Source organism: Podarcis gaigeae (genome assembly GCF_964106915.1).
Source record: "Podarcis gaigeae genome assembly, chromosome: 16".
In the NCBI taxonomy this organism is placed as follows: domain Eukaryota; kingdom Metazoa; phylum Chordata; class Lepidosauria; order Squamata; family Lacertidae; genus Podarcis; species Podarcis gaigeae.
The window spans coordinates 2,099,252-2,125,024 of NC_139693.1; the positions used below are offsets into that span (position 1 = coordinate 2,099,252).

General features: G+C 46.5%; 2 protein-coding genes across 2 annotated transcripts in view; both read left to right on the forward strand.

Annotated features, from left to right (window-relative positions):
• The window catches only part of LOC310833419 (T-lymphocyte surface antigen Ly-9-like), a 497,325-nt gene that overhangs the window by 336,711 nt on the left and 134,841 nt on the right, over positions 1–25,773 (forward strand). The gene's annotated exons all lie outside the window — the stretch shown is intronic.
• LOC310833483 (uncharacterized protein) lies at positions 3,521–8,800 on the forward strand. Its single transcript, XM_083716228.1, has 3 exons — positions 3,521–3,654; positions 6,526–6,637; positions 6,989–8,800. The coding sequence occupies exons 2-3, from the start codon at positions 6,548–6,550 to the stop codon at positions 7,625–7,627; spliced, it is 729 nt and encodes a 242-aa protein (XP_083572354.1). The 5' UTR covers positions 3,521–3,654; positions 6,526–6,547; the 3' UTR covers positions 7,628–8,800.

The following is a 25,773-nucleotide window of genomic DNA, read 5'->3' on the forward strand; positions in this document are numbered from 1 at the left end:
TTCTATGCTTAGGATCATATTTTAGTCTCTTGCTAACTATGCTGTTTTAAATGTGCATTTTATACTTGACTTCCTTTAGTAATGTTTTCTTTTGATTTCTTTTGTTAGCTTTTCTGTGTTAAATATGCATTCTGTAGTTGACCTCCTTTGCAATGTTTTGTTTTGACATCTTTGACATAATATTTTAGTTTCCTGCTAATTATGTTACCTTGAATGTATACTTTGATGTTTAATATGTTGTTAACCACTTTGAGATTCTTTTCATAAAAATATAAAGTGGTATAAACATGAAATGAATGAAAAATGATTAAGAATTATCACCATCATCATCATCATCATCATTATTATTAAATAGGACGTCCCTATTTTCATCAGAAAAATGTTGGAGGGTACGTTGTCATTCTCCAAACATACTCATGAATATCACTCTGTTCACTAGATGCAAAGAGACATCAAAACAATGTTCCTCTGCCTCTCCTTGGGGAGATTACATGCCTTGGATCCGTCACAGTCTCAAGACATGAGCAGGCTCGTATATAGAGAGATGCTCTTTCAGGTAGTTGGGTCCCAAGCCATTAAGGATTGACAATTCATCCAGTTAAACCAGGGTGGTAGCGTTTTGGTATATTGCTGCATGGAAGACATTGACACAGAAGCCACAGAATGCCCACATCACATCAGGATCAGAGCCAACTGTTCTTCTTCAAAGAGCAGCTGGCCCCAATCCCTGTGACAGGTCAGAAAAAGGACATGGGAGAACGGTTCAGCCCTTTTTTTTGTTTGACATGAAGTAGCAAATGTTGCATTTAGCTTCTGTGACTAAGACCTGCTGAATGCCCTACCCTTTCATGGATTGATAAAATCCTCCTTAAAGCCATCTGAGCTCATGGTTGTCACCATACCTTGTAGCAATGAAACCCTTAAGTTCATGAGAACATAAGAGCCCTCCTAGACCAGGCCAATGGCCCATCTAGTCCAGCATCCTATTCCCATGGTGGCCAAGCAGATGCCTGTGAAAAAAACCCCAAGAGGACCACAGCACAAGAGCCCTCTCACCTTCCATGGCTTCCAGCAGCTGCTATTCAGAAGCATCACTGCCTCCAACTGAATAAAACAAAATGCACATCCCAGAATAATTAGGACCCAAATGGAAGTAGCGCCACAAACCATTTTGCCTACGACTCCACAAAATTGTCCTACCTGAAGATGCACAAACCACCTTGCCTGGAACTTCACAAACCATTGTGCTTGGAGCTCCACAAACCATCTTCCCCGGAGCTCCATGGTTTCTTGGTGGATGCCCCATACAGTGGTACCTCGAGTTACAAACGCCTCAGGTTACAAATGCTTCAGGTTATAAACTCCGCTAACCTGGAAGAGTTACCTCGAGTTGAGAACTTTGCCCCAGGAAATCGTGTGCTGGCAGTGCAGTGGCAGCAACAGGCCCGATTAGTGAAAGCACGCCTCTAGTTAAGAACAGTTCCAGGTTAAGAACGGACCTCCGGAAGGATCTGTGTTCGTAACTAGAGGTACCACTGTAACTGGAAAATTACATTGATAGGCTTTGAGACCTATCACAGGGTTTACCTACAAAAATAATGAACAGGTGGTTGAGGTTAACTGGGCAAGGCAACTGACTTCTGATGGCATTTGATAATCCAACCCAAAGTGGACTCATTAATGGTTCCTCATTAATGGTTCCTCATGGTGCTGCAGGGTTCTGTCCTGGGCCTGTTGCTGTTCAGTGTCTTTATAAATGTCTGGAATGAAGGAATGGAGGGAATGTTCATCAATTTGCAGAAGACACCAAACTGGGAGGGGTAGCCAATGCTGCAGAAGACAGAATCAGGATTCAAAATGACTTAAACAGATTGGAGAACTGGGCCCAAACTAACATTATTTATTTGTTTGTTTGTTTGTTTCCTCAGCCACTCTGGGCGGCTTCCAACAGAATATTAAAATACAATACCCTATTAAACATTAAAAGCTTCCCTAAACAGGGCTGCCTTCACATGTCTTCTAAACGTCTGGTAGTTGTTGTTCTCTTTGACATCTGGTGGGAGGGCATTCCACAGGGCAGGTGCCACTACTGAGAAGGCCCTCTGCCTGGTTCCCTGCAACCTCGCTTATCGCAGGGAGGGATGCACCTTCAGGTATACTGGGCCAAGGCAATTTAGGGCTTTCAAGGTCAGCACCAACACTTTGAATTGTGCTTGGAAATGTATTGGGAGCCAATGTAGGTCTTTCAAGACCGGTGTTATGTGGTCTTGGCGGCTGCTCCCAGTCACCAGTCTAGCTGCCACATTCTGAATTGTAGGTTCAGGGTCACCTTCAAAGGTAGCCCCACATAGAGCACATGGCAGTAGTCCAAGCGAGATAACCAGAGGTTGCACCACTCTGGTAAGGCAGTCTGTGGGCAGGGAGGGTGTCAGCCATGAGGGTGGGTGACCTCTCCACGCCCCCCACACCCCGCTCACCGTGCGGGTGGCTAGCCCCACCTCTGCGTCGCTCTGGTTGCCAGGGCAGGTAGCTCCGCCCCAGGTCTGTCACATGGAAGAAGGAGCAAGCTTTTCTCCTACTCTGGAGGGTAGGAATTGAACCAATGGTTTCAAGTTACAAGAAAGTAGACTCCAACTTAACATCAGGAAGATCTATTCATTCCCAACCCAATGCTCAAAGTCTACATGGGATGGAGAGAGACCAGCCACTTCCTCTTTTGTGATTGTCCCATTACCTGCTCTTTTTAGATGGCAATTGGGATGTGATTTGACCAAAATTAGTAAGTGGGTTTATTTAACAGCCCCCACCATCCAATTTCTCCCAAATAAAACTGAGCAGTGCCCCCAACTCTGCGATGGAGCCCAGCAGTGTTCCATTAAGGACAAGCAAAATAAAAGCCAAATACATGAAGTTACAAAAAGACCAACTATATTAAATTAAATGACGGATAGATTTGATCCAAGGTGGGAAGAGTGCACCCAATTATTCTCTCCCAATTATTGTGTCTCTCTCTCTGCTTCTGAACACATTGTGAACAAGGGGTATGACTCTTCCCCCTCCAATTCTCCAACAGAGAGAAGCTGGTCTGCCATAGAATGTATCCCCCAGTCCTTGTCTTCAGACCATTCCTTGACACTGGGGAACTCTGGGAAGTGTAGCTCTCTAATGGGAACTTTCAGCCCCCTTAACAAACCACAGCTCCCAGGATTCTTTGGGGGAAGCCACAACTGTTTAAAGTGCTATGACATTGTTCTAAATGTATCACACAGAGGAGGGGGGTCTAATTTAGGTCCATTGATTTCAATGGGTCTGATTAGGACTTAGTTGGACACCACCCAGACTCAGCTGACACATCCGTGAAGATTGTGACCTCCTGGGGTTTGGGGTGTCTATTTTTAGAACATTGGCCACGTATCTTAGTCAAGGAGGAGATTGGCATGAAATTGCCCGCAGCCATCGCAGAAGCAGAGTCTAAGAAAGGAGTGGCATGGGGGAAATGTAGAAATGCATGATGAGCCTACTCCATTGTGTAAGGATGGAGTCATCCAGATTTACACACTGTATCCGGAGGCTGGGCTTCAGTAGAGGATAAAAAGCATTTGCTGTTCCTGGAGCCACTTAATTCCTTCCAGCAGCGTCTCAGTGACCAATTGGGTAAGTCTCTTTCAGCTGACACTAAGGAACTGCATGGTGGTGGTTGTAACTAGTCAAAGCAGTAGTAGATGTCTCTTTCATGCTTTGGGCAAATCTGTTTTAGATAAGACTGTAATAGTAGCATAAAACCAGCAAGGCTATTTCCAAAAGCCTTTTTTCTGCTAACCATAAAATGTAGGGGTGGTGTTTCTCCTCAGCCTCATAGTACTCTATTACTCATAGTTGTTCTGCTATTACTAGTAATGCTAGTGTTAATGGGCTGTATCCAATGCTGTTTCTATGTGCAGACCCACTGAAAGCAATGGACTTTGGTCCATTGGTTTCAATGGGTCTATCTACTTTGGCATTGGAGATGCAAGCCAACATTTCAGCCCTTCTATAATAGTAGGAGACAAACAGCTTTATTGCTTCTCAATTAATTAGAAATATTGTGTTTCTTGAGATCCTCCCAACAAGCTCTGAAAGTTCTTCCCCGCCCCCCTGCAGATTATCTGAATACACCTGGCTGGTGCCATTCAGATTATCCTAGGAATAGAATGACAGGGTGAATAGGAACTTGGATGAGGTGCACAAGATGGGGAAGGGCTCATAACTGAAATTGCATAAAGTGGAGAGCATCCTCTGAAAAATCTCCAAATGCCCACTTTCTTCTCCTCTCCTGCTCTCTCCCCAATCCAGACCAAAATACCTGGAGTTGAAGCTCTGGGGTTGTCTGAAGGTTGGAGGACACGGGGAACACGTGCTGCTGCGCTACCCTGTACATCAGCTGTTAGGCGGGGAAGCTGAGCAGCCTAAACAAAGCCCTACTGCATCTCAGGTCTCTTCAGGGCTTCCTCCGCCCTCACTGACGTCCTCTTTGGGCTGCAGGGAGGGTCTCCTTGTGAGCTATGAGGACTCTCCAGCTTCCTCCTGCCATTTCTGGGTTTGAATTAAATTATTTCTCAGCACCTCACATGTATGCGGTCATGTGTGAGTTGGCCACATGTAATTTTGGAGGCACCTGTATAATGCTGCCTAGATTCTGACTAAATACCAGGAAGAACTTTCTGACAGTAAGTGGTGTTAGATACTGGAACAGAAACCCTCAGGAGGTGGTGGACTCTCCTTCCTTGGAGGTTTTTAGGCAGAGATTGGATGGCCATCTGTCATGGATGCTTCATTCAAGATTCTTGCATTGCAGGGGGTTGAACGAGATGACCCTCATGGTCCCGTCCAATTCTGCAATTCTATGATTCTATGTATTACAACCATTTAAAAATGAGAAATTAAAAGCAGCTAAAGCAGACCCCAGTCACAGGAATAATAATAATTGTAAAAAAAAATTATATATATCCCGCTCTTCCCGGGCTCAGGGCAGCTAACAAGAAATTTAAAACACTTAATTGATACAATAAAAAAAAAACATAAAATACAGTATAAAACGTGAATAACAATAAATTCAGAATTCAAAAATCAAAAATCAATTTAGAGGGGAAATCCATCAATAAACATTAGATTATCATCAGGGCTAGCTGGCTAAATTCGTCCTATTTGGGCCAGCGAGGAGACCAGGGGAAAATTAGCAGTGGGATCCCAGAGCAGGTAGTCTTAACAAAAAGGGGAGGGGGAGGGAAGGAAGGATAGGGGGGTGGGCCCTGAAAACACACAACCCAGTGGTCAAAGGTCGGGGCAAAGAGGTGTGTCTTCAGCATTCACCAAAAGCTGAAGTGAAGATGCCCTTATTTGGGGAGGGAATTCCCCAACCTAGGAGCTGCCACAGAGAAGGCCCTCTCCCGGGTCCCCACCACCCTGAATTTCTGAGAGGGGTAGAACTATGAGATGGACCTCTCTATTGATTTTAACAATGTGGAGGGTTTGAGTAGGTGTTGCCTTTGGACTGCACTGGAGATGTCAAAATACCTGGGGCGTTGCGTCTTCAAAGTAGCTTGCCATTACGTCAGTGTTCCGAATTTGTCAATGCCCCTTGTGTAAGTCTTGCTAATTGTTCATCCTCCCACAGTCGCTAGCTATCAGGAACAGTCCCAATTTACATATTCAATCTATTGGGTGGAACATGTTCTTCCTTTTCCTTCCAGGGGAAGACTGATTGGGGGAAATAGCAGGAAGATCTTAACCTGTTTGCTAGTTCCGGTGGCTAAAGCGGCCATTTCCCAGGTCTTTTCCCCCACCCCTCCAGATCTTTAGGAGTTAAATTCTGGGGGGGTAGGGGGGATGGGGCTGTATCTAACACAGGGTTGTATCTAACTTTAGGAACACTACTTGTGGACCCCTTGAAATTAATGGACATGATTACTGAGGTCCATTGATTTCAATTAGTTTTATCCAGTGTTAGTTCTACTGAGAGTAGAGCCATTGAGGATGGTGGACGCGACTAGCTTAAGTCAATTAATTTCAATGGGTCTATCATGTAGAATGAAACTCATTATTCCCTTGATATACATCATTGATGTACAAAAGAAAGGACCTTCTTTGTGCTGGCTCCAAGATTCTGAAATATCCTCCTGGGGGAGGGATGCCTGTTGCCAAGACTATGCTCTTTTCAGCACCGGGTTAAAACTTTTAAAAATTCACTCAGCCATTTTAGATTATGCTTTTATTAGTTGATAGAATGATTTTATTCAACCTGAGTTTTATTGTTTCGTTGTTGTTATTTGCATGACTAACTTAGACCCATTAAATTCAATGGGTTGTATCCAATGTTAGTTGTACTCAGCATAGACTTTGAAATCAATGGATGGACCCTTGTCTTAAATTCTTGGAGAGACTCTGTCAATAATTGTAGACATACAACAAGCAAGGCAAATGGTTTAGATGTGTTTGTGTGATGGTATTTCTGAATGACAGGTGAAACCCATTCTTTCTTACCTGCAGGCTTTCTGGAACATCAGTAGAAATGGCATCATTCAACAACCAGCAGCAGTGCAAACAGGCAACCACCTTGCCACCTGCACTGTGCAAAACAGCACCAGAACCATTCCCATGCCCTCAGCCAACATCATGTGAAGAGAAGCCTCCATGCAAGGAGCCACCAGTAGTGGTCGTCCCAACTCCTTGCCCTCAGCCAACACCATGTGAAGAGAAGCCTCCATGCAAGGAGCCACCAGTAGTGGTCATCCCAACTCCTTGCCCTCAGCCAACACCATGTCAAGAGAAGCCTCCATGCAAGGAGCCACCAGTAGTGGTCGTTCCAACTCCTTGCCCTCAGCCAACACCATGTCAAGAGAAGCCTCCATGCAAGGAGCCACCAGTAGTGGTCGTTCCAACTCCTTGCCCTCAGCCAACACCGTGTCCTCAACAAAAGCAGCCATGCAAAGAGCCACCAGTAGTGATTTGTCCTCAGCCAACACCATGTCCTCAGGAGAAGCCTCCCTGCAAGGAAACACCAATAGTGGTCGTCCCAACTCCATGCCCTCAGCCAACACCATGTCAAGAGAAGCCTCCATGCAAGGAGCCACCAGTAGTGGTCGTTCCAACTCCTTGCCCTCAGCCATCAACATGTCAAGAGAAGCCTCCATGCAAGGAACCACCAGTAGTGGTTGTTCCAACTCCTTGCGCTCAGCCAACACCGTGTCCTCAGCAAAAGCAGCCATGTAAGCAGCCGCCAGCAGTGATTTGTCCAACTCCATGCCCTCAGCCAACACCATGTGAAGAGAAGCCTTCCTGCAAGGAGACACCAGTAGTGGTCGTCCCAACTCCTTGCCCTCAGCCAACACCATGTCAAGAGAAGCCTCCCTGCAAGGAGCCACCAGTAGTCGTTGTCCCAACTCCATGCCCTCAGCCAACACCATGTCAAGAGAAGCCTCCATGCAAGGAGACACCAGTAGTGGTTGTCCCAACTCCATGCCCAGAGAAGCAGCCTCCCTGCAAGGAGCCAGCCACTGTCCCATGTTGCCCACCTGAGGTAAAATGCCCACCCCCTTGCGATCAACAGCAGAAGAAGCAACCTTGCCAGTGGCCTCACCAGCAGAAGTAAGCAAGCATGAGAAACAACAACAACGGCGCAGGAAGTCAGCATGATCAACACGTCCAGCTCACAACCTGCAGCTTTCAATATACCTCATCCTTTTTGTTTATTTAAATTCCTTTAAAAACCCTTCTGTTATTATATTTCCCATGTTGTTCTCCATATGATAATAGTAGTAAACAGCATAATTGCCACCAGCAAGTTACATTTGCATTGCTTCAAGAGGAAGTATTTTGGAGTTAGGCTGTCAAATTTGGCTTTTGGTGGCAATGCAATGAGCTCTTAGTTTCTTCCTTCTTGGGGCTGGCCCTGGTGGACGCCTCAGATGATAAAAGTTCTTCCCATTTCCCCTGATTTACCCAATGTAGCATGGTACTCTCTTCTGTGATGGAGGACACTGTCCTGTTGTCAGTACTGAAGTAAAATTCAACTGTTAGTTTGGTTGGATTCTGTACGAAGGATAGGAGAAGCCATCTCATCCTTTCCCGGGTATCCCTGTTTCTTCAATATTTATTATTGCTTAATGATTATTTTGTTGATCATCCAGTTCTTAAAATAGGGAAGACCCCTGCCGCATAAGTCTCATCCCACCTAGAATGGTGAAATGAATACCAGTTGCTGGAGAATAGGTGTGGAAGAGGGATATTGAACTCATGCCCCAATTGTTGTCTTCCCTAAGGAATTTGATTAACTAGTGTGGGAAGCAGGGGGCTGAACTAGGTTTGATCCAGTAGGGTTTTCCTTACATTCGTGAGCAAATCCCATTTCCTGCATGTACTTTTCCTTATCCACCCACCCCAGATGTTTAGTAGGCAAGTAGCGAGGACTGTTTCTGTCTTCATTAAATACATCCTTGTTGAGATGTTGGCAGAGAACGTAATAATCAGAGCTTCTCATCTGAGGCAACGCATTAAACTTCAAAAAGAAATTGTTCCCAGTGATGCCCGAGTATTATTTTACTGTGAATTTAATTAAGGTAATTGACACAAAAGGAAGCGGATTTTATTGGATGGCTTTTGTGCCATGATTGCAAAGGGGTGATCATGGCATTGCCAGGAAGCTGATGACATGTCCCAAATCTTACTGTTTATTGTTCATCCGTCTGTATATTCTTCTGGGATTAAATGGATTGTTCCTAAATCTCTGAACTTCCGAAATACAAATAAAAAGCCTCAACATGAATTTGAATCTGGAGATTTGTTTTTGGTGGGGAATATGACTGTATGAAGGGCAGTATGAAAATACCTATATAAAATAAATTAAGAATGTGCAAAGAAAGACTTCTTCAGTCCCTCCAGAAGATTCCAACTTGGGCAAAACTTCTTTTTTAAGAAAAGCTCAACTTTTCACTTCTTGAAATATGACAACCCCACTGTTTGGACAAGGTCACAATTATTGGTACAGTGGTGCCCCGCAAGACGAATGCCTCGCAAGACGAAAAACCCACTAGACGAAAGGGTTTTCCGTTTTTCGAGGCGCTTCGCAAGACGAATTTCCCTATGGGCTTGCTTTGCAAGACGAAAATGTCTTGCGAGTCTTGCGAGTTTTTTCCCTTTCCCCCCCTTTTTCTAAGCCGCTAAGCCGCTAATAGCTGCTTAACTGCTAAACCGCTAAGCCGCTAATAGCTGCTAAGCCGCTAAGCTGCTAATAGCGCTAATCTGCTAAACCGCTAATAGGGATGCTTCGCAAGACGAAAAAACCGCTAGACGAAGAGACTCGCGGAACGGATTATTTTCGTCTTGCGATGCACCACTGTATAACAGTTGGTTTAGCACCACATTGATGCCAGCAAACATTAGAGGGAAGGGCTGTAACTGAGTTACAGCCTGCTTTGCATGCAAACGGCTCCAGGTTCAACCCTAGGCATCCCCAGGTAAGGGCTGAGAAGGGCACCCTGCCTGAAACCCTGGAGAGGCCCTGCTAGTCAGAGTAAACAATATTGGGTTAGATGGAGCAAAGGTCCTGCTTTAGTACCTGGCAGCTTCCCATGCCCCAATCAACCCCAGCCAGTATAGCCTATGGTCAGGGATGGTGAAAGGGGAGAATCTGCAAAATGGAAATTTCGCCCACACGTTTCCTGGGTCACTTCATGATGCAGCTTTGCTTGCACCAAAGCCTGCACATCACCATGTGGGGATAAGCATGGTCAACTGCATGGGGAAGTGTGGAGAAGCAGGGTGGGTAGCATGGGTAAGCAGAGTCAATTGCATGGGAATAACACAATCAATGGCATGGGAAAGTGTGGCGAAGCATGGACAATGAATGGCATGGGACAGGATATACAATTGCCTTGTGCCAATAGCCTTCTGAATTGTTGCCAGTGGAAATGAAAGGGGAGAGATTCAGCTGCCAAGTCTTCAGTTATCTTGACATTTCTTGGGGGTTACTTCACTTCTTGGGGGTTATTTCGTGGTGCCAATTTGCCAAGTGGAAAAAGTACTACCAGGCCCCTCAACGCCAACCGACTGCAGTCCATAGCAAGGCCAAAGACGCTACTGGAAAAAAGGGTGGGAGGGTGGGAGATATGCCCCGTGAGGCTGAAAGGGAAGCCTCAGAGTCGCACCATGGCTTCAATTGGCCCTGGCCACGCCCCCAAGCGACCTGATTGGCCACCTGGTGACATGACCTGGCCGGGGTCTCTCCCAGCGGGACACGGGGTATTGTCCCGCCCCCACGCTGAGGCGGGAGGAGGCTAGGTGGCCCGACAGCAACCCAGCCCCACCGGGAAGTGGACCCAATTTATTACTCCAGTCCTGGATTCCTATCAACTCCTATCATCTCATATTCGCCTGATGAAACATGTGGCGGCAAAAGTTACTTTGTCAAGAGCAAAGGAAGAAAGCTGACAACTGGTTTCTTCGTTTGTGCTGGGTTCCAGGAAGACTCCACTGAACTACCCAAACCTGCTCAACCACTAGGTCTTCCAAATTCTTAATTGCATCTCCCTGTCTTTCTAAGAACGGGCAAGTATGGACAACGATTCTTACATTTTGGCTTGAGAGACGCCTAGCCTCTTAAGCATTAAGCATAGCAGTATTAATTGCTTTGCACAGCATCGTTAATGGATATAGGCCAGGAGTTCTCAAACTGGGCAATAGAGCCCCAGAGTGGCTGTGGGGTTACCTGAGGGAGGTACTAAAAGGGCAGCAGGGGATGCCGGAATAAATAATAATAATAATAATAATAATAATAATAATAATAATAATAATAATTTATTTATACCCCGCCCATCTGGCTGGGCTTCTGCAGCCACTCTGAACGGCTTTCAACAAAATATTAAAATACCGTAATGCATCAAACATTAAAAGCTTCCCTAAACAGGGCTGCCTTCAGATGTCTTCTAAAAGTCTGGTAGTTGTTCTCATCTGGTGGGAGGGCATTCCACAGGGCGGGCGCCACTACCAAGAAGGCCCTCTGCCTGGTTCCCTGTAACTTGGCTTCTTGCAGCGAGGGAACCACCAGAAGGCCCTCGGAGCTGGACCTCAGCGTCCGGGTAGAACGATGGGGTGGAGACGCTCCTTCAGGTATACTGGACCAAGGCCATTTAGGGCTTTCAAGGTCAGCACCAACACTTTGAATTGTGCTCGGAGATGTAATTGTCTACCAGACTTTGAAAAGCTGCTTTGAAAAGCTGCTGGATCAAGTTCATATTTTATTATTTTTTAATTAATTAAACTGAGTAGTTTTCACTGGATTTTGAATCAATGTGCAATTAGTTGCTACTGTTAGGAATTTGCATTATTATATTCTTTAGTGGGTCATGCAAGCTGCTATTCTGGGTAGGGGAAGATGCACCAGAGGCCCTTGGCAGAGGAATACCAGCAAAAAATGTCCTCCCAGGATCAAATGTCCTCCCACTAGCAGATTGAATTGTTAAGATCACAGAAGGGAAGGTTATCCCTAGCAAAGATTTGTTTTTTGCTCTGGTGTAAAGAAGTATATATCCTTCAGAATACAGTGGTACCTCGGGTTAAGTACTTAATTCATTCCGGAGGTCCGTTCTTAACCTGAAACTGTTCTTAACCTGAAGCACCACTTTAGCTAATGGGGCCTCCAGCTGCTGCCGCACCGCCGGAGCACGATTTCTGTTCTCATCCTGAAGCAAAGTTCTTAACCTGAAGCACTATTTCTGGGTTAGCAGAGTCTGTAACCTGAAGCGTATGTAACCTGAAGCGTATGTAACCTGAGGTACCACTAAGCCTCTATAAATCCGTGCAATGAAACTTCAAGTGGGTTTGGGAAATGATATATCCAGTGCTTTTTTTCTGGGGGGATGCAGGGGATCCTGGTACTTTTGTGAATATTGGTACTTTTGTCCATATACTGTATTTATTTTTCCCAATTTGAGCTATAAAATGGTGGTTTTCTTGATTCAAAATGAGAGTACCCCTAAACGTGTGGTTTTTTTAGGGAAAAAAAGCACTGGATTTAATCTTTAAAGATTAAGGAGCAGAAATGTAAATCTCTATTCTTGTTATTGTTGTTGTTATCTGCTAAAACACAATAAACTGACTGACTGACTGAAATGATATCTGTGCTCTATGGAGCTTACAGAATTTTCATAGGCATATTTTTGCTTTTTGGAACAGTGAGGAAGTGTTCAGGTACCCAGGATGTTTCTCCACGGACACCACCCTGCCCCATAATTGTACCTTCTTTCCTCCAGAGTGTCTATAATTTACCATCTGCTTGGGCACCAAATTTGGCACATAGCTGTAAATTTCCTGCATTTGCAAGCGCTGTGGGTTAAACAACAGAGCCCAGGACTTGCCGATCAGAAGGTTGGCGGTTCGAATCCCCGCGACGGGGTGAGCTCCCATTGCTCGGTCCCTGCTCCTGCCAACCTAGCAGTTCAAAAGAACTAAATGCAAGTAGATAAATAGGTACCTCTCCGGTGGGAAGGTAAACGGCGTTTCCGTGCTGCTCTGGTTCACCAGAAGCGGCTTAGTCATGCTGGCCACATAACCCGGAAGCTGTACACCAGCTCCCTCGGCCAATAAAGTGAGATGAGCGCAGCAACCCCAGAGGTGGCCACGACTGGACCTAATGGTCAGGGGTCCCTTTAGCTTTACCTTTAGACCAAATGACCGCTGAGGCATCTATGATTCTAGGATCACTGACTGCACATCATTGGGTGCTGGGATATGAGGAATGTGTGAAATGGATGGAACATGTGTAAAAGGTAAAGGTAAAGGATCCCTGGACAGTTGAGTCGAGTCAAAGGTGACTCTGGGGTTGTGGTGCTCATCTCGCTTTCAGGCCAAGGGAGCCGGCATTTGTCCACAGACAGCTTTCTGGGTTATGTGGCCAGCAGGACTAAACCACTTCTGGTGCAATGGAACACTGTGACAGAAGTCAGAGCGCACAGAAATGCCATTTACCTTCCCGCCGCAGTGGTACCTATTTATCTACTTGCACTTTTGAACTGCTGGGTTGGCAGGACCTGGGACAGAGCAACGGGAGCTCACTTTGTTGCGGGGATTCGAACTGTTAACTTCCAATCGGCAAGCCCAAGAGGTTCAGTGGTTTAGACCACAGTGCTGCCCATGTCCGGAGCATGTGTAGTACCTGATCCTTCACATAATAGGGGAGAGTGGGAGAATGGTATAGAGTTGAAGTCTAGCTAAGGCCACATTCACACCATGCATTTAAAGCACGATGTTGTTGGGATACTGCCAGGGAGACATTGACCGTCATTGCCTCCAGCCGGACTCCGGACGTCCATCGATCCCCCGTAGACGTGCAGTATCAGCAATTAGCGACATGAAGCCTCAGAAATAGATTGCCACATTCTTAGGCTGGTGCACACTCTATCAGCAGAATTCACACAGCGAAAGTTGCACAGCAGGAGAGCATATTTACAAATTTATTCTACGTTGGTCAGAACAAAGAAAAACATGACCGCCTGCTAGCGTGTTCAGGCACCTGAACACGGTAGCAGGCGGTCATGTTTTTCTTTGACCAACGCTGAATAAACTTGTAAATATGCACCAGCCTAAGAATGTGGCAATCTATTTCTGAGGCTTCGTGTCGCTAATTGCTGAGAGGTACTAGGAAACTCCTCTTCCAGTGCTACAATTCCCAAAGATTCCTCTGAAGAGGGAATGGGTGTTAAGCCACTCTGAGCATTGGGCTGACACTGCAAGGCTGCAATGGCAGTATAGGAATTTGCCTTATACCAAGTCAGACCATTGGTTCATCTAGTTCAGTGCTGCCTTCACTGACTGGCAGGGGCTGCTCAGGGTTTCAGACCGAGAGATGCCAGGGATTGTAACCTGAGACTTTCTGCATGCAAGGGAAATGTTCTACAGCTGAACCTCAGCCCTTTCCTAACATTGGACTAGGCAGGCTGTTGATCTGATCCAACAAGGCTCTAATGTTGCTTTTTCTTAAAATAATAATAATAATTAATAAAACCAGTAAAACTTATTAGAAAGTCTCCACACATTGCTTCCAGCTGAAACCTCTAATGGTTCAAAAGGTCTGAAATACCTTTAAATCACAGACACTTAACATCAGTTCAGTCAGTGACCTAGCTTTGTTACGAATGCTGACGGAGTGGATAAGAATCAGAGGAACTGTGGGATCGGGTGTGAGTGTTGACAAATAAGATGTAAACATCCTTCTGGGTCTGGGGTGCCCTGAAGTCCTTTAGAGTATTTAGAGTAGCTCTTTTGGTGTGGCTAAAGCTTCCTTTTGGTGTGGCGAAAGCCGCCATTGGGTGTATCTAGGACAGTCCTTTGGTGTGGCTACAGTATCCCTTTGGTGTGCCTAGAATAGCTGTTTGGTATGGCTAGAGAAGCCCCCTGGTATGTTTAGAACAGCCCTATAATGTTTCTAGAACATTAGGTGGTTAGAACAGCCCCTTTGTTGTATCTAGAACAGCCCTTTGGTGTGCTTAAAAGAGTCCTTTGGTGTGTCTGCAGTGTTAGAATTCCTGTTCCATGACTGCAGTCATGGGATTGTTGTCTTTCACATGACAGTATGTATTTTGACTCCACAGAGTGGGAAGTGACGGAGATGGGATGTTTGTATTACTGTGTTCTGTGAAGTGGGACTATTGTCCTTTGTTCTTTTTCTCTTTGCTGTCTGATGCTAGAGAGAGAGGGAGCCATGTTGCAGTGCTCTGTGTGTGTTTATATGTAAATAAAGTAGATTAGCCAAAATGCTGAGTTGCTGAGGTCTGTCACGCAAGTTGTGAAGACTCTGTGGATCCCTAAGTGTGCCGGTGTCCGTTGGCATCGGTCGCTGTGATGTTTGGGCTGAAGAAAGCTTTTGAAGCTCCCGAATGATCGACCAGGAGGGAGGGAACGTGCCAGTCGGGCATGTGTCTCTGCCAGTGTCCTACTCGAGTGTAGGATGAGCCCCTGAAATTCAGAAGCCCTTTGGGTTTCATGCACATGAAACCATACCGTACCATATAACATACACATGAAATCGACCTAGCAGAAGGAAGATAGGTCTGTGCTGAATGCAAAGAATGACACAGAGAGCGAAGAGACACAGATGCGGGCAGCTGACTGCAGGAAGCATTTACTGATATGCTTTCATTTCTGGAAGACTGCATTGGCTATGAGGGATAGAATCATAGAATCGTAGAGCTGAGACGGACCCAAAGTCCAACCACCCACAATGCAGGAACCACAGCTTCAGCACTGTTTCCCTTGCTGGCTGTCTTGATGGTGCTGGTGGTGCTGGTGATGAGAGCCGCCATCCTTGGCCGACTGGCAGTGGCCTTGGCTTCCACCACCGGACCCGTGGCAGGGTTTCCCCAAGCTCTGTGAATCCACCTGCCCTTGGCATGGGTTCCCAGGGCACTGAGGTTCAACCTGCCCCTGGCACGGATTCACAGGGCACTGAGGTTCAACCTGCCCCTGGCACGCTGGCACTTGGCCCGTCTTCCCGCATCCTGAAGAGGGAGGCCCGCAGGAGATAGGTGGGCAGGAAGGAGGCTGCTTACACTGCTGTGACATCTTCTTCTGCTGATTTCGGGAGACCTGAAATGAAACCAGGCTGTAAGTTCCAGCAGCTCTCAGTCACAGGCAGTGATCTATGTCTCGACATAAGTCACCTTGGAACTAAGGGTCTTGTTATGTACTTTGTTGAATAGGATCCAGAATACAGCAGTCTGATTGGTCCTAGAACAATAGGATTCAGAATGCAGCAGTCTGATTGGTCCTAGAACAATAGAACCCAGAATGCAGCAGTCTGATTAGTCCACAGGAGCCACCCAATCCAGCACCAAGTGGAAGTGAATCCGCAACTTGATTGGCCTACAGGAGAATCCCGGAATTAGCCAATCATTTGGGGCCCATTGTGTAAATAATGTATATAAATCAGACATTCTGGGGGAACTTCCATTCCTCCTCACCACTATGAGCTGAATAAAGAGGATGAAATCCACTCTCGACTCTGAGTATATTTCAGGTCTCCTTAAGGAAATGAGTGAGCCCCGGTTAATTTGCAACTGGCCCCAGATCTCCTGCTTACTCCCCCTTGGGGAAAGAAATTAAATTATCTTTGTTTACAGTGGGCAGTGTTGGTGAAACCCCCAGCCATGCACTTGTAAAGGGCCGTAGCTCAGCAGAAAATCATCTGCCAAAGCTGCAGAGGCCCAAGGGTGGAACCAGGGACCTTCTCCATGGAAAGGTGGTGCTATGGTCTTGCCCTGAAAAATAAAGCTCACCCACACTTCCGCTTGCCCCACCACTCTGCTTGTGAAAACACGCTCTTTACCACTGAATCGGAGCAAACAACAGTCGAGTTTTCTGCAGAATGATGTTTGCTCCAGTTGAACAGCAAAGAGTGAGATTTTCCAAGCAGAGTGACGGGGCACATAGAATAGCTCTTGGAACCCAAAGTTAGGTTCTAATCCTCAAGGTTCTGAAAAAAGGAGCTGATTTAAATAGGAAGCCAGGGCTGTCTTAAGCATATGTGGTGCCAGGGTGCAAAGATCCGCCTGGTGCCCCCCCCCAGCTTGCCCAGTCCCAGGCGCGCAGGAGGGCAGAGCTGGCTGGCTGCCTCAGCATCTCGCTGGCTTGGTCGCCACCAAATTCGCGGCGCGGAGCCACCCTTAGCAGAAGAGCCCGCCACAGCACTGCAACCGACAGGCGAGCTCTTCCACAGACTTAACTCTCTGACCCCAGATTCTCAGCCTGGCGCCCCTGAGAGCCTGGTGCCCGGGTGCCCCGCACCCCTAGCACCTATGGGTAAGATGGCCCTGTAGGAAACTGCCTTATACCAAGATAGAGCACTGCGCTGTCTAGCTCAGCATCAGCCACACGGATTGGCAGCAACTCTCCAAGATTTCAAGCTGAGAGTCTTTCCCAGGCATTGCTAGAGACTCCACAGGTTGAACCGGGGACCTTTTGCATGCAAAGTACAGTAGATGCTGTACGTTGGATTACTGCAAAATTCAGAACTTTCAAATCAAACAAGCAAAAAGGACAGTGGTGGGTTTGCAATGTAGCAGCACAGCTTCAGAAACCAATTCTAGGGATGGGGGGAGATGTGGAATTGCTTATTAAACCAGAAGGAAGCCAACCTTTACGATTCACGCATTTCTGAATTTTGCAATGCCAAGATCTCCAACAGCAAAATGTGTACAAAAACATAAATAAATGTACACAAGGAAAGTATTTTGGTAAAAATAGGATATGAAAAAACATTACATTGGCGGAAAATGCTTGCAAATATCTGCATCCATTTTGCATACAAAAATTGAGATATTAAGAAAAATGCATACCAGAATGTGTAAGGATTTTCATGTGGATTTAAAAAACAAAACAAAATTTCAAACTCGTGCAGAAAAGGGGGGGGGGTGAGAAACAGAGAAACCAAAATCAAATATTCATCTATCCCTAAGCCATTGAGTTTCAACTTTTCAATGCCTGTTGAGAACTTTTCTATTCCACCCAGCCTATGCAGACAAATAAGAAGAGATCTGAGCTCATTTCTGCTTCTTCTACTTCAATGAAACAGCAGTATATCTATTTTTAAAAATAAATAAATAAATAAAGCCAGGGAGAAATTTTGGAGGAGGAGAATTACAGGCACATTCCTACTGAAAAGTAAAAGCTCTGTTTTAGGAGTAACCACAGCTAAGTAAAGTGGTATTGTTCTCTTTCCTGAGATTAAGGTTCAGAAAGTCGTAAGTTTCAGAAACTGGAATGCGGCCTCCAACTCTGGCCATGAAATCGCAGGAAGAAGCTGACAAAAAGTTTTTCTTATCAGCACGGGGAAATTAAAGCCAAGAACCAACTTACCCGACAATATGCCAACACAGGTGAGTTGAGAAGGAGAGCTGGGTGCTTTTCCGAGTGAGGAAAAGAAGGGCTTTATATAGGCCCTGTAAGCACTGTCTCATCAGGAAATGAGGATGACGCTGGTCCTACAAGTCAATTGAGATTGACACATGGAGAATCCACCCTTCTGACATTGTCAGGGCCTTTTTCACCCGATTCTCTATTTTTTCCAAGAAGAAAGGACTAACGAGGGGCACCACCCTTTGCAAGAACAACATGTCCAATTTAATTCATGTCTTGAAAGATCCCTGAAGAAAGGGCACATGTAGGATTTACAACCCCGCCATCCTGTCTGGCAAAGCACTCATGGGCAGAAGAACCATCCCAGTGCTGTCAGAAGAAGGAACTTGCTACATTCAACTGGACCACTCCCAAAATGTGTGGCTTGCGGTGGGGTGCGGAGTAAGGGATGAAATCAGCACTAGTCCTGCTCAGAGTAGACCTGATGAATCCGAGGTTCATGAACTTCAATGGGCCTAGTCTAAGCAGAACCTAGTTGGAGACTACCCTGAGAGAGTATAGCTGCTGGGTGCTCTCTGGGGCAAAAATTGTCCCATTTCAGAGTGCATGAGTTAGGGAAGACGTCTTCAGTTTGCCCAAGCTTGGGAAGCAGAGGTCAGAATAAAACTGCCTGCCTTCTCATGCATTTATACGTAAATCTATGACGCAGTCTGTGGGAAGTGGGGAAAGTGCTCCAGGGGGCAACTGAATTGTTTAAGAACTTAAGAGCACCAAGTCTTGCAGTATTCAGGCATTTTTAGTTCAGAAGAGGGTTTGAGAACCTTTGGTGCTCTTACTGAGGGGTGAATTGCCCTGGCGGTAATAATATGCAGGATTAAAGCCCAAAATGGGGAAGAATAAAAGTAAGCAGGATCCTTCCTTCCTTCCTTCCTTCCTTCCTTCCTTCCTTCCTTCCTTCCTTCCTTCCTTCCTTCCTTCCTCTGTCTTCTCTCCTCTCTCCTCTCTCTCCTTCCTTCCTTCCTTCCTTCCTTCCTTCCTTCCTTCCTTCCTTCGATGCTTCCTTCCTTCGATCCTTCCTCCCTCCCTCCCCTACCCCTTTCTCTCTATGTGTCATCCATTTTCTTTTTCTCTTCCTGCAACCCCTTCTCTCTCCACCTCCATCCCCAACCCTGCAGAATGACTGCCAGTGACAATACTGAGCTAGATGGTCTGGCTCAAGAGCATATAAGGAGAGCCCTGCTGGATGGGCCAGAGGTTCAGCTAGTCCAGCATGCTGTTCTCACAGTGGCCAGCCAGATATCCCTGGGAAGCCTGCAAGCACAATCTGAGATGCAACAGCACTCTGCCCACCTGGACTCTGTCCAGTCACAGCAACTGGAATTCAGAAGCATCACTGCCTCTAACTGTGGAGGCAGAGTGTAGTCATCATGGCTAGCAGCCTTTGATGGCCTTGCCTTCCATGAATTTGTCTAATCCTCTTTCAAAGCCATCCAAGTTGGTGGTCCTCATGTGTTGTATAAAAAAATGACTTACTTTTATCTGTTCTGAATCTTCCAAGGTTCAGCTTCATTGAATGTCCATGAGTTCTCCCTCCATGCCACACATGGTTTCATTAGTTCCTATCATGTTACATCTTACTTGCCTTTAAAAGGTAAAGGTAAAGGGACCCCTGACCATTAGGTCCAGTCGTGGCCGACTCTGGGGTTGCGGCGCTCATCTTGCTCTATAGGCCGAGGGAGCCAGCATACAGCTTTCGGGTCATGTGGCCAGCATGACTAAGCCACTTCTGGCGAACCAGAGCAGGGCACGGAAACGCCGTTTACCTTCCCGCCAGAGTGGTACCTATTTATCTACTTTCACTTTGACGTGCTTTCAAACTGCTAGGTTGGCAGGAGCAGGGACCGAGCAACGGGAGCTCACCCCGTCACGGGGATTTGAACCACCGACCTTCTGATCAGCAAGTCCTAGGCTCTGTGGTTTAACCCTCAGCACCACCCGCATCCTACTTGCCTTTACTCTAAACTAAAAAGTCCCAAATGATGTGACCTTTCCTCATCAGGGAGTCATTGGTAATTTCTTTTCCCAACTCTACAATATCATTTCTGAGGGCCCAGGGAGATGGTACTATGTCCGTTCAGTGCCATATCAAATTTTAAAAGGATCTCAGCTAGCCAGCACTGGAGAAGACCTCTGCCAGATGGGCATCCTTTAGCAGATAACCTTGTGGGGACAAGACTCCAAATATTTCAGATACCAGCAAAAGTCAGCCATGGCAGTTTGCTGCAGCATTATCACCTGACATGACCAGACCCCGTTCTCATCCGCTGTCCTCGCAAGCAGGTTCTGCTCTCTCATAAAATTGGGAACATTCTCAAAGAAAAGGGTGTTTGCTTCAGGAAAGGAAACATATCCTTCTCATAAAACTCTACCAGTGACAACGGGGTGGATATGAGCGTAAATCACTGGAGAGTCACATCACGTCAGACTTAAATCACTGGAGACTCACATCTCTTTCCTTCAGTGGTCAAGAGACCTATAAAAGATCTTCCCTTCCCAGCTTTCACCAACCAGTCTTCTGCTTCTGCCTTCTTCCATCCTTCTCAGTGGACCGTGTTGTGTAAGTGTACTACTGTTTCTATTGTTAAGAGATTCTTGATGGCTGCCATCAGTAGAGGGCTGACATATCTTGCTGGGAATACCTACCAGTTTAGACAATGCTAACAGAGGAGTTGACAGGTTCATGGAGGAGAAGGAAGAGGAGATGTCTCTCATCTCTTAACCATGATGCTTAAAGATCAACTCCATGTCATGTATACCACTCAGTTCCAGAATCTGGGTGTATCCATTGTAGAGAAGACTGCCAACTTCATGTTTATCAGGGTTCAGCCCTCACAGAGACCTGGAAGCTGAGGTCACTCCCACCAAGAGTGGGAGTGTTGGGTGCAAATATCCCTTCCTCAGGACTGGAGGTTGCGTCACCAGCTGATTGGGTATGGAGAAAGTGGATAGGTATATGTTTTTCTCTCTACAGTGGTACCTCGGGTTACATACGCTTCAGGTTACAGCCTCCGCTAACCCAGAAATAGTGCTTCAGGTTAAGAACTTTGCTTCAGGATGAGAACCGAAATTGTGCTCCGGCGGCGCGGCAGCAGCAGGCGCCATTAGCTAGAGTGGTGCCTCAGGTTAAGAACAGTTTCAGGTTAAGTACGGACCTCCGGAACGAATTAAGTACTTAACCCGAAGTACCACTGTATCTCATGGATATACAATGAAGCTGAATGTTGGAAGATTCAGGATAGACAAAGGGAAGGCCTTCTTCACACAGTGCATGCTATGAAGTTCTCTCCCACCAGAGGCAGTGATGGCCACTAACTCGGATGGCTCTGAAAAAGGATTGGACACATTCATGGAGGAGATCTGTCAGTAGTTATCAGTGACTCGCTCCATGGTTGATTGGGTTTAAAAGAGATTGGACAAATTCATTGAGCAAAGGGCTATCAGCTATGTTGGCTATATTCTCCATTCACTGTTGGAGACAGGATGCCTCTGAAAAATTCCAGTTGCTGGGAATCGCTAGTGAGGAGAGTGCTTTTCCACCCAGGCCACTGTAAGAACAGAATGTGGGACTTGATGGACTATTGGACTGATCCATCATGGTTCTTCTCATGTTCTTATGGAATCCCCAAGTCCAGAGGCAGTCTACCTAGACTCCTAGGAGCATAGGGTTCTGTGGCCACTGTGAGAAGAGGATGCTGCAGGGATCTTCTTTAGTTCCTGTGGAGGCACATCACTGATCATTGTGGTCTATAGGGCACTGGGTTAGATGAAGTCTACTGTCTTGCAACCAGTCCAAAATGGTTGCCCAAACTATCAGCTTCTTAGCCTCAGTGTTGCCTTTGTTGAACCCATCAGGGAAGTGGATGGGGACAATATTAGAATGAGCTGGTGTGACCTGCCATTGGCTCTCTGGTGCTCCCTACTGTTGGGCTCCCTGCCTTCCACCCTACAAGCCCCAATGGGCCCCTGACACCACAGGGCCCTGGGATTAAAGAGATATAGGCTTTTAAAAGTCCAGCTGAAAAAAGCTGCAAGTGGTTGCAAGTTGCTTTGCAGCATTAATGGTAGTCATTGGAATAATTGTGAGAGAGAGAGAGAGAGAGAAGGAAGGAAGGAAGGAAGGAAGGAAGGAAGGAAGGAGGGAAGGAAGGAAGGAAGACTTTTGGTTCCACCTGCCATTAGCTTTCTGACTCCCCCTACTGTCTCCCTAAAGGGATGTGGGTGGCACTGTGGGTTAAACCACAGAGCCTAGGACTTGCCAATCAGAAGGTTGGCAGTTCGAATACCCGGCATGGGGTGAGCTCCCATTGCTCAGTCCCTGCTCCTGCCAACTTAGCAATTCGAAAGCACGTCAAAGTGCAAGTAGATAAATAGGTACCACTCCAGTGGCAAGGTAAACAGCACTTCCGTGCGCTGCTCTGGTTTGCCAGAAGCGGCTTAATCCTGCTGGCCACATGACCCAGAAGCTGTATGCCGGCTCCCTCGGCCAGTAAAGCAAGATGAGCGCCGCAACCCCAGAGTCGGCCACGACTGGACCTAATGGTCAGGAGTCCCTTTACCTTTACCTTACTGTCTCCCTGCTTTATGCCCTGCCTGTCATAATGGGCACTGGCCACTATTGGCTTAGCTTCAATGTTGGCCTTGTAGAACTGAACAGGGAGGATGGGGACAAAACTAGAACTCCTTGGTTCTCACTGACTCTGGTTACATCAATTATTTGGGCTCCCTGCCTTCCACCCCACCAATCCCAGTAGGCACCAGTCACGACGGGTCAACATGGAAGCAGTAAGTGATTGCTTCAGTTCTGCATGCTTAGCTTAGATAAAGTCTGAAGCCAGCGGGGAGGGAACACAGATGCTTTATATCAAATCCATCTACCTAGGAATATAAGATGAGCCTGCTAGGTCAGTGACCCAGGTACCCAGTGCTCCCCCCCCCCAGAAAAAGAGCTGCTGGTACTCACCATGAAGTTGTTATAGTAACTGTCACACTTTTTAATTTTTTAATAACAAAAGAGGTGCCGGTACTACATGCCCTTGAGTATCTCCTGGGTGAAAAGCAATGCAGGTACCCAACTATCTTGTTCTCTCAACACCTCAGTTTTGTCTACATTGATGGTCAGCTGTCCTCCGGGGTTCTAGACTACCTGGAGATGATAGGGATTGAAAATGGTACCTTCTGCATGCAAAGTAGGTGCTCTGCTGCTTAGCTACAGCCCTTGCCCTGTAAAGAGTAATATTCCAGTCCTCATGGTTCATAATTATTATTATTATTATTATTATTATTATTATTATTATTATTATTATTATTATTATTATTATTATTTATTGACACCCAGCCCATTTGGCTGAGTTTCCCCAGCCACTCTCGGCAGCTTCCAATCAAGTGTTAAAAATAATACAGCATTAAATAGTAAAAACTTCCCTAAACAGGGCTGCCTTCAGATGTCTTTTAAAGATAAGATAGCTACTTATTTCCTTCACATCTGAAGGGGGAGGGTGTTCCACAGGATGGGCGCCACCACCAAGAAGGCTCTCTGCCTGGTTCCCTGTAACCTCACTTCTCGCAATGAGGGAACCGCCAGGAGGCCCTCAGTGCTGGATCTCAGTGTCCGGGCTGAACGATGGGGGTGCAGACGCTTCTTCAGGTATAAAGGGCCACTTTAAATATGGATGTAGGAGCTGCCTTGCACCAGGTTAAACCATTGGTGCAGCTAGCTTGGCATTGTCTACACTGACTGGCAGGGTTTCAGACAGGGCCATTCCCAGCTCACCTGGAGATGTTGGGGATTGAACATGGGACAGGTGCTCTACCCACTCAGCTCTAGGTACCCAACCAAGGCCTCAGGCACAGGTCTTTCCTCTCTCAACTTCAGATGAACCTGAGACCTTGCGTGCCACAACATGTGCTCTCCCACAGCAAGCTGCTAGGCCCTCCCTAGCTCCTTTTTGTCCTTGCTTGGATGAACTTAGGCAGGAATTCAGGTCCCTGGGCTTCAGAGATAATGGGCATGCCCCAATTTATGGATGTACCATTAGGTGGGAGTGGCTAAACTTCGGGCATGCCATGAGGTTAGGTTGCTTCCAAAGATTCCAAGATTAATTCTGCAAAGCAGTACATCATTGTGATGGAGCGAGGGAGTTCCAATGCAGTTTCTTCTTCCTCTTCTTCCAGGTCAGCCTACAGTCAAAGACAATGTCTCATCAACACAAGCAACAGTGCCAACAGCCCCCTGTGTGCCCGTCAGGGCCCTGTGGGAATCCTGCAAAGTCCAATGAGCCTCAGTGGCATGGGTCAACTGGCTCTCACTGTCACAGCTCAACTGGATCTTATGGCCAAGGATCAGGTGGATATGACTGTCACAACTCAACTGGATCTTACTGCCAAGGATCAGGTGGATATGTCTGTCACAACTCAACTGGATCTTATGGCCAAGGGTCAGGTGGATATGACTGTCACAGCTCAACTGGATCTCATTGGCAGGGGTCAGGTGGATCTCTGAGCCAAGAGCCAGGGCAATGGCCATCTGGGAAAGATTGTGACGACCAAGTTCCAGCCTGTCACCCTCATGGCACCCAGTCATACTAAGTTACCTTTACAGAGTCAGCCATCAAGAGATAGAAGGCACCACTCCTGAAGTCAACATCATGACCTCCTGTTCTACTTTCATTAGCCACAGAACTCTATTATTTCCTATGAAGCTGGTTTCATGCATATATTTATCCTGGCAAGTCACAAAGGCTACTTCAGACCACACAGCTATGAGAGGTGGAAGGAGATGGGACTGCCAGCCCATCTCCATTGGCTCTGCTGAATGACCAGCAACTTCTGACTCTTCTCCATTCTCCTGACCTCCAGTTATTGCTGCTTATTACAAAATCCCTGTAACTGACTTCCTGAGCTTGTTTTTTCCTTCTCCCTCCCAATCCATTTCCCTTTTGTGACATGTCTCTTAGACTGGGAACCTGAGGGCAGGGAATGTCTCAACACTGATATTTGTAAGCCACTTTGGGGGTGTCTTTTTTTTTTTACTGAACATCTGGATAAAATAATAATAAGCATATCAAAGGGCTGTACCTACCAAAGCACAGTTATCTGAACCTGGTCTTTGCTTTCTTTCTACACTTTCCATGTTGCATATGCAATGATGTTTGGCTTCCTTATGTACCTCAGCTAGCAAGAGATTAAAGTACCACTATTAGCAATCAATTTGACTCCATGTTTTCTTATTGACTCTGTTGGCTCAGCTTAATCTCATTATGTTTGTAGTCCATGCATGACAACTTTGGTGCAGAATTTGCATGCAAACTTTACCCCCACCTCACCTGTGGTGGCTTTCCAAAAGCCCAATATCATCTGGAGAACCTCAGAGTCCTCAAACCTGTCCTGGACACATGTCCCAACCAACCAGGGACCATATTTGAAGTGCACTTACAGAGGTGTAAAACAAGGATGGAAAATCCTTGACCTTTAGGTGTTTGTTGGACTCCAACTCCCATCAGATCCCAGCCAGCATGGCCAATGGGCATGGATGATGGTGGAAGTTGAACAACATCTAAGTGGGGCCACTCAGGTTGCTCACCCTGCTCTGTTGGGTGATAAATTTTGGAATTAGAATCCAGATGTGGTTGGACTCTGGGGTCCATCACTCCCAGCTAGCATGGCTAAGAGTCAAGGATGTTGACAGCTGCAGTTCAACCGTATCTGGAGAGCACCAAACTGGAGGAGGCTGGTATAAACTATGACATATCTCAATGGCAGAGCATCTGCCTTGCGTGGCAAGTTCCCGCCTCCCCCCAGTAGGAATAAAGACACATGACACCGTATTTTAGG

Bases quoted from the DNA above. Each gene is read 5' to 3' on its own strand.
- LOC310833483 (XM_083716228.1), top strand. From the start codon at position 6,548: ATGGCATCATTCAACAACCAGCAGCAGTGCAAACAGGCAACCACCTTG. The intron at 6,638-6,988 runs CCTCAGCCAACA...GTAGTGATTTGT, and splicing joins CACCAGAACCATTCCCATGC to CCTCAGCCAACACCATGTCC.